Consider the following 20,674-nt stretch of genomic DNA (forward strand, 5'->3'; position numbering starts at 1 on the left):
TCTCCTCCACTGAGCAGGGGGTTGGACTGGATGGCCTTAAGAGCCCCTTTCCAACTCCTCTTTGTCTTTGGTCGCTGCTCCCGTGCTGTGCTCTCTCTTCCTCCTGTTTCAAACAGATTTCGATGCAGGGGATTCTTCTGACTTACTTCCTAGGCCTGGGCTTCGGGGACAGAGACCAGTGCTGAAAATTAAAATGGGGAACCAAGAATACACCCAATGGCTAAATTCCATTTACGTAAAAAATCAAAGATGAATAAATCCTACCTCCGACCAAGAAGATCACGGACACCACCAATAGGAGGGTGAGGCAGGGTTTCAGCTGGAAGACCCACGCCTGATCCTCACCCACAATTTCAGGAGTCGTGGGAATGGGGGAACCCAGGGGAATTAAATCGATTTTCCTCACGGCCCCCACAGTTAAGGCGGCCATCAGCAGAAACACGACCTTTAAAGGCCTCATGCTGCCTCCTTGCCAGCTCCCTTTTGCTCCAAAAAAGCCAGGAGGTAGAAAGACGGCGGCCTTCGCCTTCCAACGGTCCACCTTGACGTTCCAACGGTCCGGCCGTGGTCAGGAGGATGCATCTCCACGGCAACGGACCGGGTCCCCGGCATTCCGAAGGGAAGGTTCTCGCTGGCCTGGGAGGAAGGGGAAGGAGGCAAGGAGTGCAAGACGAGTCATGGGGGGGCAGATGAGGTGAGCCCCCCCCAGGGAAGCCTCTTCGAGGGGATGATCAGAGCTGCTGTCGGCGGAGAAACCGGGAGCGCCCGCTTTTGCTTTGGATTGCATGACTCCCTTCCTTTCCCTACCAACGGCCGCGAGGGGAGCGGGTTTCGAAGGGCAGGAGGGCCTCTGGCCTGTCCCCATCCACGGCCAGCCCACGCCCTCCCCTCCCCCACCTCTGGGACGGGGCCAAAGGGGGGGACAGGGCTTTTGGTGAGTGGAAGGGAGGCCAAGAAGAGCCCTCGGCAACTAAGGCCCCCCGCCCCGAGAGGCTTTGCAGGAGGTCAGCAGGGAGAGCCTGCCATCCATTTCTCTGCCAGCTTCTCTGAGGAACGCCGCGGAAGCCCCAGGGAACCGGGCAGCCTGAGGGGGGGCGACGGATGCCACCGTCCCTGCGGAGGAGAGAGGCCTGGGACGTGGACTGACAGTTCGGACGTCTCCACTGCAAGCAGGGCTTGCGTGGGTCTCCCCCCCTAATGCTTTGAGAAGGTGCCTTATATTGTTGTACCCTGTGAGGTCTTCTCCCTTCTGCTACACGGCTTGAATGGGTGGACTTTTCAGCAGGTTACATAAAAGAGGTGCAAGCATTTAAAGCCTGGACCTACTGCTGAATGGGAAGATTCTTTTAGATTGAGAGGCTGACTGATAAAGAAATATTAAGGCGAATGAACAAAACGGATGTGTCATATGTAACTTTCCAGCTATGCTGTCCTGATACGCAAGGCGCACCTCTTCCTCAGGAAGGTTTGTGGATGAGGAACTCGAGATAGGAAGAAACTCTTTCTTCTGAGCAGGTGGAGTGGACCTCGAGCCTAACCTACAAAGGGGGAGGATGCTGCAGCCAGCTTTTCCGGCTTCCAAAGAATTGCGATGTATTTGGGGGTCAGTCTAAATGACCTCGTCAATTGTAAAAAAATTTTAAAGTATGTGGCAATAGTCAGTCATAAATTTGAGTTAAAACCAAAGGCAATACTAATAGTCAAATGGTGGTGAATATATTTCACAGAAAATGAACAATTTAGGAACAAGGAATTTTACATATGAAAACAGTTGCTTTTACTCCTGAGTAAAATGGATTAGCAGAGAGAAAACTAAGATATATTTTAGAAATGACAAGATGTATGTTAGCGGATGCTGGATTGCCAAATAAATTTTGCAGTGAAGCTATGGGACAGCAACATATATTCAAAATAAACTGCCAACTAAGCACAATAAAAAAAACAGTGTATCAGATTTGGCATAGAAAAATTCCATCTGTACGACATACTTAGGAGTTTTTGGAAGTCATGCTTATGCTTATATACCCAAACAGAAAAGACAAGAGTTAGATTGCAGAGCTGAACAAACTATAGTAATTGAATACGATTAATATAAGATATGGATCAAAGGATATAGAGTGATTAATTTGAAAACAGGATAAATCAGTATCCAATATGCAATTTATTTTGATGAACTGAAAAACACTGACCAAAAAAGAATTACGTATACTAGATAATTGTGGAGATCAGTACAATAAACCACTCATAGATATGAACGCTGCTGTGTGATTACTCCACGACGTTGTAGGTTACATATTATTAATAGGCTCAGATTAGACACACGAGGACAAATCATCCTAATGGAAAAGAGCATCTGCGAGAGTGGAACAGCCTGCCACAAGACATGGGGAGGGCCTCTCATTCCCTTGAGCTGCTTAAGCAGCAGCTGGGAGGGGTTGGACTAAATGACCTCCAGTATCCCACCAAACTTTACGATTCTATCTAATGTATGCAAATTAACATACATGTAGATATGAGCACGGCCTGCTGTTTCCCAAACAGTAACCACTGCTGCCTGCTTGTTGAAGCATGACAAGTTGCCTTCTCTTGGTTTATCTGTTTTATTTATTTATTTATTTATTTATTTATTTATTTATTTATTTATTTATTTATTTATTTATTTATTTATTTATTTTTTTATTTATTTTTTTATTTATTTAATTTATAGGCCACCTTTCTCTTGATAAAGGGACCCAAGGCGACTCACAGCTCTGGGTTGTTGCTCTAGGCTGTCAAGTTGCACTCAACGTACAGTAAAGTAGCCCTAACAGAGAGTTAGGGGTATATGAGATAGTGTATTTTGGAGCGGTTTTACTTGTGCCATCTGCCAAGTAAGTTTCAAATCCATGCAGGGATTTGAACACAGATCTCCCGAGTTCTAATCCATCACTCCATCCAATCCATCAACTCAGTCATCATCCCCTTGGCTCTGAGGGCAAGAAAAGGGCAGCATCCACAAATACAGTGTTCGGCATGTGGGCTGCAGCCTTTCACCCTGACAAACAGGAGAGAGATGTATCAGAATGAGAGGGATGTGTACTACCCTATGCTCAGAGGGACGGTGCTGGAAAATGCAATAAAGCCTCCCTGTCAGGGAATTCCTCCAAGAAGAATGGAAGGTTGGCCTACTTTGAGGACACGGATCTGGTGCCACTAAAACAAGCCTGGAACTAGTGTGTGTTTCTATGTATGCTTTTGTTTGTGTACAAGACCTAAAATTCAAGACACAGCTAGCACATTTTGAGGAAATATACAATAAATAGTATTTGAAGTCTAGTAACCTTTCCATGCGGTGATGTTCACAGATTATTCACAAGGTGGCACTGACTGTCGTATTTTTGTGCCTTTTTTGCATTGTCCTTGGTTCAGCTGCCTCAGAGTCTTTGGAAGGCCCTGTAATTTCAAGGGCAAATGAGTGGGAAAGTGGGCGAAGGAAAACAGGAGCGATTGTCCCCAAGATTCAGGAGACAGGCTGGAAAGGAGAGTACATGAAACACGTCACTTTAAGGCAAGGGCCGGCATAGTCAAGGCAGTCGTGTGTGTGTGTTTCTATCTTGTATATTGGAATGTATATTTCTCCACCTAACCGGCACAGTTGGATGCTATTATTTAGCACAGTCTACATGCTTGTAAAAAGGTTCTTGATGTAAAAGAAAAATAAGTTACCCAGATTCTCTCGGGGAATAATTTTGCTTTTGCATTGGACTTGATCCTGCAAGCTGTTTGGAGCAGGGAACCCTTTTTCTGTGCAGAGTGCGTTGATGTCACCATAGGTCTATAGGAAATGCCATGTGTTGTTGAGCTGTTCTAATCTGGGTTCTAATAACTTCAAGAGTGACACGAATCTGAGGTTGCCAGCCTTCGGAACGGGCCTCATGTCCTGTGCCGCTCAACCCCAATTTGAGCTACAAGCCCAGGCTAGGTGACAGAATGGGCTAAACGCTGCGACGATGTTTAACCTGTCAGTCTTTGCAAAATTCATTTATTTGTACAATGAAAGGGGCAGGCAGGGACATTTCCTTCTCATCCTGTTGGCGACCGTTCATGGCTCAGAGCCGCATCCGTCATGTCAAGGGACGGATAGGGGAGTTGTTCCCTTGTCAAGTAGACATGAGCGCGTCAACGCAGCAGCTGAACCGCTCGGGTCCCAGCTCAGACGCTAATCTGCTCAGGTGATGAGCGGAAGGCGAGGGGAACCTGGATCCCTGCTCATTAATTGCCTCCAAGCTGCCAATAATCCAGATAATCTCAGCTCTGGGCAAAGATCAACAAAATCCTTGACATTCAGCTCCTCTCCTGCCAGCTTTGCTCCACCTCCTCCCCATTTCTCAGCCTTAGGGGGTGTCTATTACTCTGAGGTATGCTAATCAGCTGTAGCTGGGGAATGGGACACCTTATACCTAATCCCCCCAATTCCTCACAACCACTAATTTGGGGGACTTCATAAGGTATACAAAGTCCATGCGAGGGAAGAGGGTTGGGTGCCAGACTGAATGTAGCTGGCTATGCCACTGATCTCCTCATCCACTGCTTTAAAAAAATGCAAACTTTTTTAAAAAAAGTCTTGTCCCTCCCTGCTTTCTCCTGCCTTTATAAAAAACTGCTTTTCTTTGCATATTCATGAATGGGTTGCAAAGCCACCCTGATCTAAAAAGAGCCTGAAAAAAAAGGACTGCACATCCTCAGACACAGCAGCTACCATGTTCTCTAGACTCACAAAGAGAGTATGACTTGATAAGAAATGAACCTCAACGGATGGGAAACCCTGACATCTGAGCGTTCATCCTGGAGGCAGGTGTTGCATCACGGCCTCTCCCAATTTGAAGAGACCCTTGTCCAGCAGGCCGAGGCCAAGAGGCAGTCCTGAAAGCAGCCAAATCAGGGAGCTGGACAGGGGACAGATTGGATTTGTCTTCAGTGTGGAAGGGATTGTGTCACTCTCGAATTGGCCTCCTCAGCCACACTAGACGCTGTTCCAAGTCCTCCATACAGAGCACGATACCATATAGTCTCTCAAGGCTAATCGAACTCAGACACAACATAGTGCTGCTGTTCTTTTTAAGGAGAAAGGTGGGGTAACAACCGACAGGGGTAAGATGAGCGGGAATAACAGGCCAAAGTTTCTCCCACGGCCATGTTCTGCTGCATGGCCTGCTTGAACCTCATCTTAGAGCTGCAGAGCCGAAAGGGAACCGAAGGATCATCAAGTCCTGCCTCCGGCTCCACAGTCAGAGACGTAAACCATGAGCTTTCCCAGCAGTCGTCAAACATTCAGTACTGAAGGCACTGCCCTGAGAGACATCCCAGGCAGTGGGAAGCTCTCACCAAAGCCAACCTGATTTGCGGAGATGCGAAGAGGAAATGCAGACGCATTCAAGAGCCTCCATACACGCTTAGAGTCTGATTCTCTACAGGCACCCACCAGCGGGGAAGTATTTTAAAAATACACATTTTATTTATTGAGAAATGGGTTAACAATAGGGTCCAGCAGCACTGCTGGCAAAGAGTTAAAGTGGGCGTCTACTGGTTTGTTGTTTGAGGGTGGTGTGTGGGCAGAGAACCCTCTCTTTGTACTTCTGGTGGAACTTCCCCGCTTTTCCCAAAGAACAGCTGGTGACTGGGGGGCAGCTGGTGCTTTGTGTAGCCGTTTGCCCCCGTCTAGAGCCTGACAGCTCCCTTGGCTGATGGGCAGAGTTCTTTCCATAGCTCCCCATTCTGCTCCAGAGTCAGGACATCCTGGGACACAAATAGCAAGTTAAATCATCCATTTGAAGAGATGTGTAAGAATGGCAGAAGGTGTGTGCATTTGGGGGCTTATTTATTTATTTATTTATTTATTTATTTATTTATTTATTTATTTATTTATTTAATTTATATGCCGCCCACTCTACCCAAAGGTCTCTGGGCGGCTTACAACAATTAAAATTCAATGCAATAAAATAAAATGATTAAAATACAATTAAAATACAATTAAAATACAATTAAAATTGCCATCATTAAGACCCACAGTTAATGTTATTTCAATTAAAAGCCTTCTGGAACAGGAAGGTTTTGACCTGGTGCTTAGAGGACGTTCATGCCCTGCTCTTTAAAGGAATTGTAACGGAAGGGATTTTTCAAGAAATTTTGAAGGACCGTAGCAGCCCACTCCACTTGGCTCTTCATAGACACACAAAGGAAAGCTTCTTTCTCTTACAACAAATATCATTTCGGCTACTGTGGCTTCCCTTGAACACCTGATTTATATTGTAGAGCAATGGCATGTTAAGGAAAATTAAATGTAGGGTACTTCAGTGGAGGTTAATAAATTCTGAAATGAACCAGGACTATATGTTAACTTTAGAGAAGGCATATAGATACTATGATCACATTGTGAACTGCAGGATGGAGAGCCATGAACGCCGTCCATGGATAAATTTCTGCTAGTTAATCTGTCGGCGGTCGTATGCCAATGACGGGCAGGCCTAGAGCCAGAAGTCCAAACTGTTTGCTTATAAAAGGTTTCCGAAATTAAGCTGAGTAGCACTTTATCCACCTTGTCACGTGGAGGGTTTCTTTCTGTTTAGATGGATTGTGTTCTAGTCAAAACCCCTGATTTTGGTGGGTAGCAGGTACATGGAGCATGTGGGTCAGGGGAGGCCATGACAGCTCTATAGCAGAAAAAAAAAAAGTTCTGAAATCCTCACTAAATTACAGATCTTGGGAGCCCTTTTCACATAGCTCTACCAGTTAAACTGGTATCAAACTGACTAAAAATTTTAGTCTTCTCCAAATCATGGACACCATCCCAATGGAAAATACAAAACCTCAGCTTTCAGCAGGTACCATCCTTCAAGTATCTCGGAGTTACATTTCACTACTGCCACTCTTGGTTACTCCACCGTAAATCTGCCATATCCTCAGCTCTTCTATCTCAAAACGCCATAGTCAGATTCTTTTTCAACAAAGGCAACCAATTCATCCCTGCTGCTCTTCAGGCATTCCAACTCAAATCCGTCCCTCAATTACTGTACGGAGCACCCGTTTGGATTGAAGTCGCCAACTCCGAACTGGATTGCTCAATCTCTAAATTTCTTCGTAAGATTCTGGGGATCCCCAACTCAATCATTAGAACTAGGTATCCACCTCCCCTCCACCTCTGCTTGGATTTCTACCTTCAAATTCTGGCTGAAACTTCATCTCAACTCCCACCCAACCTCCATCCTATATGACCTTATTCGTGATTCTCACATATCCAACTGGTTCAGACTAGTAGATGCTAAGCTTTCCACCCTCGACCTATCCCCTGAAACCTTGGCCGACCTTGACCTTCCTAAAGCCCACCTTATCATTAAGTCTAAACTACTAGAACAAGAAACCCGGACCCTCCTACTTAATCTAAATCCCACTTGCTCACCATCTTACTTTGGGCTCCCCCCCTTACTGGGCCACCCAGCCAGTTATCTCTTTCACCTGACAGACCCAAGGAAAAGGAGGGCCTTTCTTCTTGCTCGTTTAAACATCTTCCCATCTGCTTATCACTTTGGCAGATACTCCAATACCCCCCGATCAAACAGATTCTGTCCACTCTGTTTCCGCGAATCAGACACAGTAGCCCATATTTTACTTCGTTGCCCCTCTCACTCTGCCCTTAGATCTTCCTTGCTACACCCTTTTCTCCTAACCCTCCCTCCCTCCCTCTCTGACCCCCTCCCAATTCTTCTAAGTGATTACTTTCCAACCACTACCTATCTCGTGGCGGAATTTCTGTCAACTATTCTTATGAGAAACCGTAATCCCCATCCCTCCCAACTTCAGTTTTAACCTTCCCCCTCTTTACTTCCCTGGTTACATTGTCTATTTTTCTTACTGTAATCAAAAGCCAATAAAGGTTTATGTATGTATGTATCAAACTGCTGTAGCTACGTACTTTCTAGCTATGCTGCAAGGTCAAAAGGTCAGAATCCAGGGCATGAATATATTCCTAAATCTATGCCAACCAGGTATACTCTGTTCCTGGGGTTGGCAGGCGGGAACTCTTGCCCCTTCTTTTGAATGGAGAGAGAAAAGTTAAATCAGGAATTCCAGGAATGAGCTGTTTACAAACTTCAGAGTAAACCAAGCCAAACTCAGAAGTTAATTGGGAGTACGTTTGCTGACGTCTGCCTCGTCTCTGTTCTGCAGAGAAACTGGCCGTGAAGCTGGCTGGGAGCAGGGAGAAGACGCGGCTCCGCCTGGGGAGGGGTCCGGTGACCCAAACAGCCCCACAGGGTCCCACGTCGTCCTGTGAAACCTCCAGTTCTCTCTAACTCAGGCTCTTTGACCCAAGCAACTTTTCGGAAAGAGGGTCTCCTTACATTTGCTTGGCATCCTGGCAAGTTTCAGGTGTACCTCTCTTCTGATAAAGATGATGCTGGTGGATTCGTGAGCTTCAGGACCTCCAATAGTATAGAAGTGCTTTGCTTGTTCAGACATCAGGCTGCAGACATCAGGTTGAGACAGAATCAATCTGAAATATTTATTTTTTTATTTACTTTCATTGCTATTTTTACCATTCAGAACCTGAAGAATACATCACACACTAGTAGGGTTCATTCGGTGGATCGAATAAAGGGAAGCTGGGATCATAACCTGACAAGCAGCAAATCAGAATAGAGGGGAAAATAGTGGACAGATTATGGAGAGAAGGCTTTGGTGTGTTGGACGTAGATCCTCACAATGGCTGGACAGAGTCTGTCTGTCTGTCTGTCTGTCCCGAGTCGGCTTATGCGAGGTGGGAAACGTTGGCCAGGTGTAAATGGACCACTTCCTGCCTCTGCTGCTAAAGCATCTCTGTGTGAGCGTGATCCTTTTCATTGCTTTCTGATCAGAGTTACCTGCTGAACTGGGCTCAGGAGAAGCCACGGCTTTTTCTGGCAGAAAGAGGGCCTTGTTCTCTCTTTTAAATAGGGAGGAATGGAGAGAGAACCTGGAAACCTTGCAAAGGCTCCTCAGCCCCATTCTTTCAGGGAATAAGTTCCTAGTCCTCAGCAAACCGAACAAAATTGCAGATTTAAGATGGAACGTTAGAATCTTTCTTCTGACAAGTTTGGAGGCTGTGTTTTTTGGACAGAGGTGCCAGGATTGGAACCCACAGCCTCCTAGGGTGAAGGCATTCCACCAAGCTGCCTCCCCCACCCTTCAAACTACCCCCCTCCCCGGGGGCTTCTGTTTGCTTCTTGTCTTCACCCCTCCCTCCCCAGCACCCCACGGCTGCATGGGGTTGTCTTCCTTGGCCTCACGGCTGATGGCCCAGTGAGGACATGGTGCGAGGGGCTTGGCGTTCGGCTCGCACGCCTCTTCTTTCTTCCCACCCTGCCCTTTCCCGTAAAACTCTGCCAAGCCGAGTTCGGGTGCATGGAGAGGTTCTGCCGGCAACCGCAGCGTTTCCGTGGAATTCGGCTGCAGCCCCAATGGTCCGTCCGCCTCCCGTCTCTTTGTGCCAGGGCAGCGTGGGTCGCTCACCCCCTTTCTTCTCTCCCCCGCCTCCCTGCCCGGCTCAGTCGGCACTGGCAGAGGGGGTGGTCACGACCCGACTCTGTTTTGCAGAAGTGGGGGAAACAGAGGCAGAGGGAGAGGGAGCCGGATCCTGAGGGCGATATGGCGGAGAAAACTGCTTCTGGGGCCATCCGATACCCTTTTTGTGGATCCGTTCATTCTGCTTGAGCGTTCGTGCACCTTTATTATAATAATAATAAATGTTTATTACGGTCATTGACCAGCAAAAGTAAAATACATTTTTTTAAATTAGGAGACATAAAAACAATATAAAAGCATTAGAAATACGAAAAACAGCAAAGCACTAAAAGCATCTATATACATATATACATCTTACTAGATATCTCCTACCTCCCTATCATAGGCCTTATCTATGGGCTATTACAGCTTGCATAGATTGCCAAATTTGTTATTTTAAAGCTCATATAGCCCGTGTGATCATTAATTGGTGTACACCAATTTACAGATTCTATAACTGCGCTTTAGGTGGAACCTTTCCTTCACGGATTTTTATTGCAGCAGCACAGAATGTAGCAACTTTTGTCAGCATATCTGAATTAAGCCCAATATATCTGCCAGGGCATCGCCCTGTCAGCAAAAGCTGTGTGCAGTGTGCCTCTGATCGTCCAGGAAATGCCCTTATGTAAGGGTCAACATGGACTTCTCGAATGTTAGAGTAAAAAGCACAGTGATGTAACACATGGAGGATAGATTCAATCTCACCAGAGTTACAGGGGCATAGACGCTGAGTGTAAGGGGTGTTGTTATACTTCCCATCCTGGACTGCTGATGGAAGTGCATTGAAGCGGGCCAAAGTAAGAGCTTTGCGTGGTTTAGGTGTTAAGGGTAAGTAGAGATATTTTGCCGGTTTCAGTGGGAGCAATGCGTTGTCAACTGTAAACCTATTTCTAATAATACCAAGATCCTGCTGCCTTTCTGTCTCAATAATACGCTGCCTAAGATTACTCTTGGCCTTATCGTATCCCATTTGTTGGATACTTTCTACTGAATAGCCGTATCTGTTGGTTTTATGCTATATTGCTCTCTTCCAAGGGGACTGATGGTTATCCTGTAATACCAGTGAAGTCAGTCCAATTGGTTGAAAGGTTAGTTTTAGCCAAAAGTTAAAAATAGCCAGCCAAGCTCTGGCTTCAACCTTCAGGTAGCCCACTTCAAACCTGAGGGCTGCATTGGATACCCCTCTTGGAACTTGTAAGATAGCCCTCACAAATTTGGACTGAACTACTTCTAACTGGATAAATGAAGAAGAAGAAGAATAGGGGCCCAATTGTGCCCCATACAAGAGCTGACTAAGGGATTTGGCCTGAAACAATCTTAGTGCAGCTGGAATGTACTGGCCTCCCTTAGAATACAAGAATTTTAGTATAGCAAGGCTAGATTTTTGTGCTGCTTGTACCACATTGTTAACATGGGCCTTGTGGTTTCCTTTATACTGGAAAACAACGCCCAAATATTTATAGGCCTTGATTTGTTCAATCTCATGCTCATCTATTAACCACTTATAGATCCTGGGCCTCTGAGCAAACACTAAAACTTTGGTCTTTGAGTAATTTATCTGGAGCATTTCTTCTTTACAGTATTGTGCGAGAGCGTATAAAGCTCTCTTAAGTCCTATTGCGACCACTCTAGGCGGCTGTAATGAAGAAAATCCACATAGGAATGATGAACTTTCCATCAGAGGCTGGTCCTGCTATTTGCCAGAGGTTTATTTGCTCAGCGACATGTATGTCCTCAAGTTGCAAATAAGCTGGCGTGTTTTGTTTGCTAGTGGGTCATCCAGAGGCAGCGGAGGCTGGTTTTGCAGAAGCGTGGAATCCAAAGTAGACTTTCATCTGAACTTTTAAGGAGCTGTGCAAGACGTTGGTGCTAGCGGTCATCATCATCTTGGGTCGTTCCCTTGAAGCCTGGACTGAAACAGAGTGAATTCCATGCCCCACTGAAATGAGAGACACGAGCCTCCACTCTCAGGAGGTAAACAAGCTTCATCTGTGAGGCTGGCACTTTGGTAATGACCCAGCACTCAACAGCTTTGGAATGTCGCTCTCCATGGTAAGCACTGTTTTTTTCAGGGGGAGGGTTATATGAATTATCTTCCTCAGGCAGCAGAAAATCTGGTTGTGGCCGTGGATGTCATTGAAGCTGTTCTAGTAAAAGACAAAGTGGTAACTGATCTAAGAAAAACTGAACAATCCGTGAATTTTTGAAGAAATGCTGTTGCTGCAACTCATGTCAAAACGACATCAGCTGTATTGTGTCCCAATGCCGATGTACAGAGTCTTGAGATCCTATTCCACACGAGGGAACGCAACACCAAACACACCATCACAGGGAACACCAAAAATATGAACCAGTTGATTTGCTTACTGGACCGTCAGCCAAACCACTAGATCTGAACACTTTCTGTTCCATAGACTTCTCTGTACGTTGCATAATTCTGAGTATTGGGTGCAGGAGCAGGCTTGAAGTTTTGTGTGTTCTTTGTGAGTTTCATGCGTTTGGACTCAGCTGAAGACTTGTAACAAAATTCTATCAAGGCCACTGTCATGGCGAGGCCAAGGCCGCCGACAAGGATATAGAAAACCCCGGCAACATGGCTCAGGCTTAGAGCCCTCGTCTCGTCCTACGAAAAATGAACCAGTTGGTTAGCTTTGCAAGGGGCGAGCAAGAAACAGACGGATAATGATGTCATTGCAGCTTCCGGTTTCACCTTCTCTGTTGCACGTGGCCCGCTCCCTTGCTGTCGGCAATTTCCTAGATGGTGATGCGCAGCATACTGAAATCCCGCTCCAAGCCTGCGAGAGAGGGCTCCTCCACCAGGATGTCTCCCAAGGCGCGTCTCAGGCCCCGCACCTCACGCAGAAGGCTCTCCAGTTGTTGTTCCATGGAGTAGAGCTGATGCGCATAAGCTCGCTTGACCTGGTGGTACGCAGGCTTGCCGGAGCTGGATTCTGGCTGGAGGCAGGCAAGGGCCTGAGGTGCTGCGCATGTGGGGCGGACATCCGGGGCGATCTCTGTGCCACGGTCCTGGTTTGCCTGCCCGGAAGGGAAAGAGGAAAAAACATTGGTTTCTTCGTTCCTTCGTTCCTTCGTTTCACTTGTATACTGCGCTGGGCAGTTTACAACCAGAATTAAACTAACATAAAGTTAAAAAAAATCATAAATATAGTATGAAACAAGCACAACCTATAATCAATTTTTTAAAAAACCCTCAAATAAATTAATGAAAACCAAACAGTGGACAACAGGCAATCTAAAAATAGTTCTATTCCATTAAGAAAGGATGCTCTCAAAGGTTTCAGGATACAGCTCCTTGTCTGGAGCATCCTCCTCAAGGGAGTAAAGGAGGACGCCAGGCGCAGCTTCACTAATCATGGCCCCATTCCAGAGGGGCCCCATTCCTGTTTCTGTTGGTGTCCTTGAAATCTTTTGTATTCGGTTCTTGCTGGGAAAATCCCTCCTAACCCTCCCTCAGTTATTGTGAGAATGAGGGTTCTGTTCAGAAGGACCAAGGAAGCCCACGTGTGGTGGTGGGTGATGCCACTGCTTGTGCTGTCCACATCGGTCCCAGTGCCCAAGTCCTGGCACCTTGGCAACCTTGGAGGCTGTCCAGCTGGAGGCTGTCTTCCCCATTTCCACAAGCGGAGCTGAGGCTGTGACACCCCCACCCCTTGACTCGCCTGCCCTCCACAAGCACCCTCGCCGGGGAATACAAGGAGCTGCCTTCTATGAAGTCAGACCCTTGGCCCACTTCGAAGAGGAACACCAGAGAAAGAGGGAGAGAAAAGAGAGAGAGAGAAATAATAGAAAAGGAAGGGTTGATTGTGGAAGAGAGAGAAGGAAAGGAGTCAAAGGAGGAAGAGACAAAGATAGATATCTGCTTGGTAGAAGAAGGGAAGGAGAAAGAGGAGGAGGAGGAGTTAGTTCTTCCAGTATGGGAGGAGGATATAAAAGATCAGGAGAGGGGGAGAGTTTTCAGCATCCCTAGAAGGGAAACAAGGAAGGACGAAGGAAGGGAAAGAGAGAGAGAGAGACGAAGGAGGATGAATTCAGATACAGGAAAGCGTGTGGGCTTCTGTAGGACTTTCCTAACTGAATACCTGACAAGCAGCAACCAACAAACGCCGAGAAGTCTGAAATGCAATGTTCCTGCGGCAAGCTTTCGTGCGAGCCTCCGATCTTCGTGCCACAAGTCTTTGCCGAAGCTTGCCCCTCAATTTGGCGACTGGAGTAGGAGAATCGGGTGGTGACTGGGTTGCTCCTATTTGCCCCGTTGAAAATAAGAGGAGTGATCCACCTTGGAAGAATAAAAAGAAACACCCTGTTACAAGATGGGGGGAGGACTTTATGGGGAAAAATGAGAAAAAAATCTGAAAATACAGGGAGAAGGAAAGAAGGAGGGGAAACCAGATGCAAGACCTCAAGAGAAATCAGATCAGTCATCAAAATCAGAATCAGATACAGAGAGAACAGGCCGTAGCTGAGCCACAACGAAGAGAAAACAGAAAGGTAGTAATCAACAACAAGATGACTAGAAATCAAATGAAGATATTTTTTTAGTCAGTAGAAATGGCCTGAACTCACCACAAAAATGGAAAAAGATCTTTCTGCAACTGCAGAAACAGAAAGCTGATGTAATTTGCATTCAGGAAACCCATATGAAAAGATTGTTAATATTTACGTGCCAAGTGGAACTCAATAATTTTTTTTTAAACAACTGCAATTAGAACTAATAAATAAAGACTATTCCTGTGTGATAGGGGATTTTAATGCTGTTTTTGACAAAGAACTAGACACAAAAACAGACAAATTAACAAAAAGAGAGAGAGAGAGGAACAATCTCAAGAAGCTTTTAACAATTGGCGGAAAAAATAAATATGATAGATGCTTGGAGGACACGTAACCCAAAGACAAGAGATTATACTTTTTCTTCTAACAGACACAAATTGTGGTCAAGAATTGATACACGTTGGATCTCAACAACCCTAAATGAAAGAATTGGAGCAAATAGACATTTTACCAAATACATTTGCAGGCCACAGTCCAATTTCATTACAACTGGCTAGCAAATCAAAAGAATTTAATTGAAAGCTTAATACTTCACATCTAAAAAATGAGGAATTTATTAAGCAAGTAAAAGAAGACATGGATTTCTTCTTCAAACAGATTTATGAGGCCAGAAACACCAATGAGAATGGTTTGGGAGGCAAATAAGGCATTTTTTAGAGGCGTAGCCCTAAGATTCGCATCAAATCAAGAAAATGTATGATTATTTGTTAGGAATTAAAATGTAAGCTGAGATTGTCAAAGAATGTATAATTACGTGGGCACAAAATATAGGACATAACATTATTGATCAATGGTTGCAAAGATGGCAAAACAATATAAAGCTCACAAAATTAGTTAATTTCAAGGAGAACATATATAAGATGTTTCATAGATGGCATATGACTCTGCAAAAACTATCAAAGATTTATACAGATGCATCAAATGTTTGTTGGAAGTATGAAGCACATGAGGGAAGTTTTTATCACCTGTGGTGGACTTGTAGAGTAGCGAAGAAATTTCGGATAGGTGTACATATTCTGTTACAAAAAATAATTACTTTGTAAGGTTCCACTAACACCAGAACTGTTTTTACTGAGTATTATACCAAATAATATAAATAAGCCCAAGAAGTACTTAGTTATATACATAGTCACTGTATCTTATCAGAAGTGCTGAAAGACTGTCCAAAACAAAAGGCAACTGAATGATGGGATTTATTACACAAATGGCATGAATCACCAGATAGTGCTTGAATAACATAGATTAAAATGAGGATGTAAATGTAAGTTAGAAACTGGAGGGCAACTGTATAGCCGAAAAATGGAAAATCATCTTGATATGGCGACATATTTTATGTTCCAATCCCCCTCTTTCTTTTTTCTTTTTCCTCATATCCCTCCCTTACTTGTTGTATCCCCTACCCTATCCTAAATTGTTAATAAACAACAACAACAAACAAACAGAAAACTCAGTTCAAGGGACTTCAGTCCCTTCCTGCCTTTCCCCCCCAAGGCCTACACTCACCTTTCTCCTCCTCCTTCTCAGGATCGCCCACGTCAGGATTGGGTCCGCCTATCCATCTCTGGAGGACATGTGCGACGAAAACAGTGAGGGACAACATTTTCCAATAGAAACACAGAGGTGAAATGCAACTCTGTGAGACCTCCGCTCAGCTGTCTCTCCACCAAGTGACCGTTGATCCCCCTCCTCCCGAGTAAATTCTGTGGTCAGAACATTGCTGGGCCGACGTTGGTGAGGTCACAGAACGCTGCCAACCTGAGCTGGCCTAGTGGGTTGACCAAAGGAAAAGGCCTGACCCTTCTATGTGGGTGACCTCCCTATTCGTAGAAGCATGAAAAACGAATATCTCCGGGCCTCTGGAACCGCAGAGGACGAGCCGTGGTTAAGCACAAGCGCACAATAGGCTCATTGGTATAGATAGATTTATCTATCTTTTAAAAGATGGTTACCCCCACCTTTCTGCTTAAAAAGGAGCAAAAGCTCATATATTAAAAGATAATATTCAGTTCTTCCAAAAACACACACACACACACACTCGTTTATGAATGTGGGGTGCTGAGCGTCTGTATTCATAATTCGAAAAGCCAGGAAAGGGCCCGAAATGGCAGCACAAGAGGGTGCCCGCCTTGCCAGCAGGAGAAAGGACGCCAAGCTTCACCTAGCAGAGGGCCGCCTGGATTTTGACAGCACCCCTGGCAGCTGTCTAGAATGAGGACCGGCATAGGGTCCCTTCCAGCTCAGCAGTTCTAAGAGGATGATGATGGCCAAGTTGCTTCCTTCTTTTCCTGCATTCTCCATGTTCTATTTCTGTTTCCCTAATATTGCAACGCTCAGAGACTTAAACCACTGAGCTCTCCAGCCAGCTCTACTGCCATCTTGTATGTCCTGGTTTTTTTTAAATTAAAATGGTCCTTAAAGTTTCTAAAAATCTCATTTATTTTCCAGTGCAGAAGGCATGTATACACTTGTTATGGGCCATAGATTTACGGTGATCCTAACAGGGCTATTTAAAGAGTGGTTTTACCAGTTCCGCACACCCCGTGAGTTTTAATGGCTGAGCGGGGATTCGAACCCAGGTCTCTGGAGTCTCAATCATTAATTTACCCACATCCCCACACGGGATATCCCATATATGTACCTATACACCACCCCCAAATAAGGGAAACATGATATGATAAGCAACAGAGGCAAACCAAGTATCTTATCCATATTAAAAATCCTCTGAAGGTATTTCTTAAAATTGAAAAAAAACAGTGTTGAGATGAAGTACAGTGGTGCCTCGCATAACGAGTGCACCGTTTAACGAAGAATCCGCATACCGATGCGGATTTCCCCATCGCTAATGCGAGGGCATCCTCGCATTGCGATGGGGGAACAGCTGTTCGGGAGTTCCAAAATGGCCGCCAGCCACCCAAAATGGCTGCTGGAACACTAAAAATGGCCGCCGGGACACCCAAAATGGCCCATGGAACACTAAAAATTGCCACCGGGACACCCAAAATGGCCACCGGGACACCCAAAATGGCCACCACAACATGGGGAAACATCGGAAACCGTTGAGGTTTGGGCCCATTTGGTCCCACTTAACGATGTTTCCCCATAGCGCTTTTCTCCTTGCTTCTCACAGGCCGTCAAACATCTGATCTGGCTACGGGTTGAAAAGCAAGCGGTAGCTTCTGCTTATGGACCTGCTTTTAAATGTACTGTTCATCGGTTCTTCTGCTTTGCCTTTGCAAAAAAATGTGGATTATGTTTAATACTCTTTTAACAGAGAACACTAGCTCTGATAATTTCATCTTCGAAAATATTTGTTTCTAAGATTTCGCTTTTAATGTTTTCAGACTGTGGATGATTGAATCAGTGGATAAGGAGTCCCGCGGATAAGGAGTCCTACTATGTTTGCAAACCATCCTCTTCCGCAAGTGTTTTTTTGCATTCTGCGTTAGATGAAGATGGTAGCTGCTTCTGAAAGCGTGCATTGCATTTAAAGCACTCAGCCTTTCTCAAAGGCAGCAGCCGCTATCCCAGGGGTGGGCAATGAATTTCTATAGGGGGCCACATGAAAAACCTGAACTGTGTTCGGGGGGGGCGAACCAACTTTACTTAAAAATAAAAGATAAGCAACTGATCCACTTTAGACAAAAAGCTATAAATGGTTTTGCAGTGAGAGAATACATTAGGAATTGCTGTTGGTCAGCCGGGTGGGGTACAAATTCCTGCAATAAAACAACCTTAAAGAGTTTTTCCTGTCATTGCAGGGATTGTAACACAACACCTTGGTGTCAGGTGGGCGGGTCCTAACAGGCTCCACCCATAAGGGAGGAATGGAATTGGATCAACCAATGGAGTATGAGGCTGATGCTACCTGTATTGCCCTTGCTGGTTCTGATTGGCAGGTTAATTCATATAAATAATCAGGACATTATCCTATGTTTCTCTGCAGGGTTAATTGAAGCAGTAAAGTGTCTAAGGTAATTTTTTTGGCAGGTGGTGTGCGCTTTGTGGAATTTCTCCCCCAGACGTTGCTTGTCCCTTTTATCTCTTGTTCTCCGTCCCTCCTGTTAGACGAGGCAGATGTTTCTGGGAGGAGTGAACTCAGATAGGTTTGTGTTTGATAATGAGAGAAGAAATTGTTGCTTAGGAGGGTTTCTGTGGCGCTAAGGCCTTATTAGCTTTTGCTCTTCTAAGTCTAAAAACTTTTTATCGTTTCTTTTTTTGAAGTTTTCTATTCAATGCGTGTAAATCCAGCTCTAGGATTTTTAAAAAAAGGAGAAGCAGATGTTTCTGTGATCAATCAACTTCTTAAAAAGTGTGTTGTCTCTTCCATTGACAGCAGGTGGCGCCATCTCCTAGATCATGGGGTGATCTGATTAGTTAGCACGCAACCTGGTATTAAATGTTAAACCCTATATTATATTATATTATATTATATTATATTATATTATATTATATTATATTATATTATATTATATTAGTCACTGATGGAACGCAAGGCAAGCGCGTACAATATTCAAGCAGTCTTTCAGTTCACACCTATTTCAGGATTCAGACCTACTTTGCATTAATATACATAATGTTGTTTTTAAGGAAATATCCTGGTTTCCAAGGGGGCAACCATGTTAGCGTGTTGTAGCAAAAACCACATAGATTCTTGTGGAGTCTTTAAGCCTGCTAAGTTTTACTTGACGTGTTCATTAAGGAAGGCACAGGTTCATATATGGACTGCTTCTGCAGGGGTGGCGCCAGAATAAAACATGGTACAGAAAGAGGACAGTTTGTATTATTGATGGTGATCAAAAATGTGCAAAGGGCGGATTAGTAGAAACATCCCTAAAGTCGTTGTGCATTACATTTAAAAACACCCAGATTTTGGGAGCCGGCGGCCTGGACATCAGGAGCATCGAAAGCCTCTGGACTTACGCCTTGGCAGATGACCTCTGTCTGTCTCTAATTAATCCCAATTTAATTAGCCAGTTCTGTGCAATAAGTTGTTTTTTTTCTTTTGGAGGTCGGTGGTGGTGGGGTCCGTTGCAAGAAAAATATCTCATTGCATCTTACACATTGTCACTGTTTTCAGGGCTTGAACATCTTTCAACTATGATGACTTGGTCTGCTGTCCTAAACGCTTAGGGTTTAAACTTGCCAGCGTTTTAAAAAGGGGAAAAAGCGTGCCACTTCTATACCGCCCTATAGCTCTTCAAGCACTCTCTGTGCAGTTTACAATGCAATTATGCAGCTTACACATTGCTTCCCCCCCCCCCACCGGCAAGCTTGGTACCCAATTTCCCAATCTTGGAAGGTTGAATCAACCCTGGGCGGATTACCTCGGACTGAACCCAGGTTGCGAGCAGAGTCTTGGCCGCAGTGCTGCCGTTTAACCGCTGCACAAACCCACCCTCCTCCAGGGAAGCACAGCAGGGGGATCGAACTCCCAACCTCGGGCTCCCCAGCCGGAGACCTCAGCCCCTGAGCGAGCCAGCCAGCCCCAACGACTCAGGACGACATTCCTTATTCTTCCCCTCATCCCAGTTTCGCCTCACAAAGAGGATGATGATGAACGCCAATCCGAATAGAGTTCCAGTGCAGTTTTGGCCCAGCCCCACATCCACGCTCTGTGGCTGCGTTTCTATATTTCCAGAGTAGACCTTTAGGTCTCGAGGGGTGGGGTAGAAATCCAATCCAATAAATAAATAGAAAAGTTCAGACACCGAATTTCATATTTCACATTCCTCAGGATTTCAACTTCTTCACAACCAGCAGCAGCATCTGTATATCTGACGCCGCAGCGGACACATGGGTTACCTGGTCGCAGCTCATGAAATGCAACTGTAATTCTCATTTCATACTCTCTGTTCGAAATTTGTTTTAAATTAGAATGTCTGTTTTTGTTTTTGCATATACAGTGGTGCCCCGCATAGTGAGGTTAATCCGTTCCAGATTAACCTTCGCTATGGAAAAAAATAGTTAAGCGGAATGGGGAAACCCAAATGGGCCCAAAACTCACCGTTCTCCGATGTTTTCCCATGTTCAGGCGGCCATTTTGGGTGTCCCGGTGGCCATTTTGGGTGTCCCGGTGGCCATTTTGGGTGTTCCGGCGGCCATTTTGGAACCGCCAAACACCTATTCCCCCATCGTAATGCGAGCATGCCATCGCATTAGCAATGGGGAAATCCGCATCGCAATGCGGATTCATCGTTCAACGGTGCGCTCGTTATGCGAGGCACCACTGTATATATAGAATGCAAATCAACCTCACTTTTGGGAGGGATGTTTCCTGTGGACATGGTGGCGGCTCCCTTCTCCAGCTGACCCATTGGCTGGCGAGTGCCCAGCCCTGTGGATTTTGGGTTCTGGACTCCCTTAGAGCATCGGGAGACTCAGGAACAAAACCAGAGGGCTGGGGAAAACCTGGCCATTTTGAACAATACGAAGTCACATGATGTCTCTCTCTCTCTTTCTCTCTCTCTCTCTCTCTCTCTCTTTGGCTCTTCCATCTTGGTAATCCTCTCTTTAAATTAATTGTTTTAAATTG

The 20,674-nt window shown here is 45.3% G+C and overlaps 1 protein-coding gene and 1 long non-coding RNA gene across 15 annotated transcripts in view; both read right to left on the minus strand.

The window, feature by feature from the left end:
- LOC140702810 (solute carrier family 9 member C1) overlaps positions 1-568 on the minus strand; it is a 288,383-nt gene extending 287,815 nt beyond the window's left edge. For 3 of the 14 annotated variants that reach the window (XM_078381999.1, XM_078381994.1, XM_078381995.1), the window contains exon 1: positions 265-545. In XM_078381999.1, coding sequence (XP_078238125.1) covers positions 265-460 — 196 coding nt within the window. In that variant the 5' untranslated portion in view covers positions 461-545. Of the gene's footprint in view, positions 1-264 lie in introns of all 14 variants that reach the window. The other 11 variants (XM_078381997.1, XM_078381991.1, XM_078381992.1 and 8 more) reach the window with 8 other exon arrangements.
- A 4,912-nt stretch (positions 569-5,480) lies between these two features.
- Positions 5,481-8,502, minus strand: LOC144584858 (uncharacterized). Its single transcript, XR_013539328.1, has 2 exons — positions 8,410-8,502; positions 5,481-5,775 (listed from the first exon to the last, which is right to left on the minus strand). It is a non-coding gene; the product is annotated as an uncharacterized LOC144584858 (long non-coding RNA).
- Positions 8,503-20,674: the final 12,172 nt, after the last annotated feature.

The sequence above is a fragment of the Pogona vitticeps genome, chromosome 15, assembly GCF_051106095.1.
Source record: "Pogona vitticeps strain Pit_001003342236 chromosome 15, PviZW2.1, whole genome shotgun sequence".
In the NCBI taxonomy this organism is placed as follows: domain Eukaryota; kingdom Metazoa; phylum Chordata; class Lepidosauria; order Squamata; family Agamidae; genus Pogona; species Pogona vitticeps.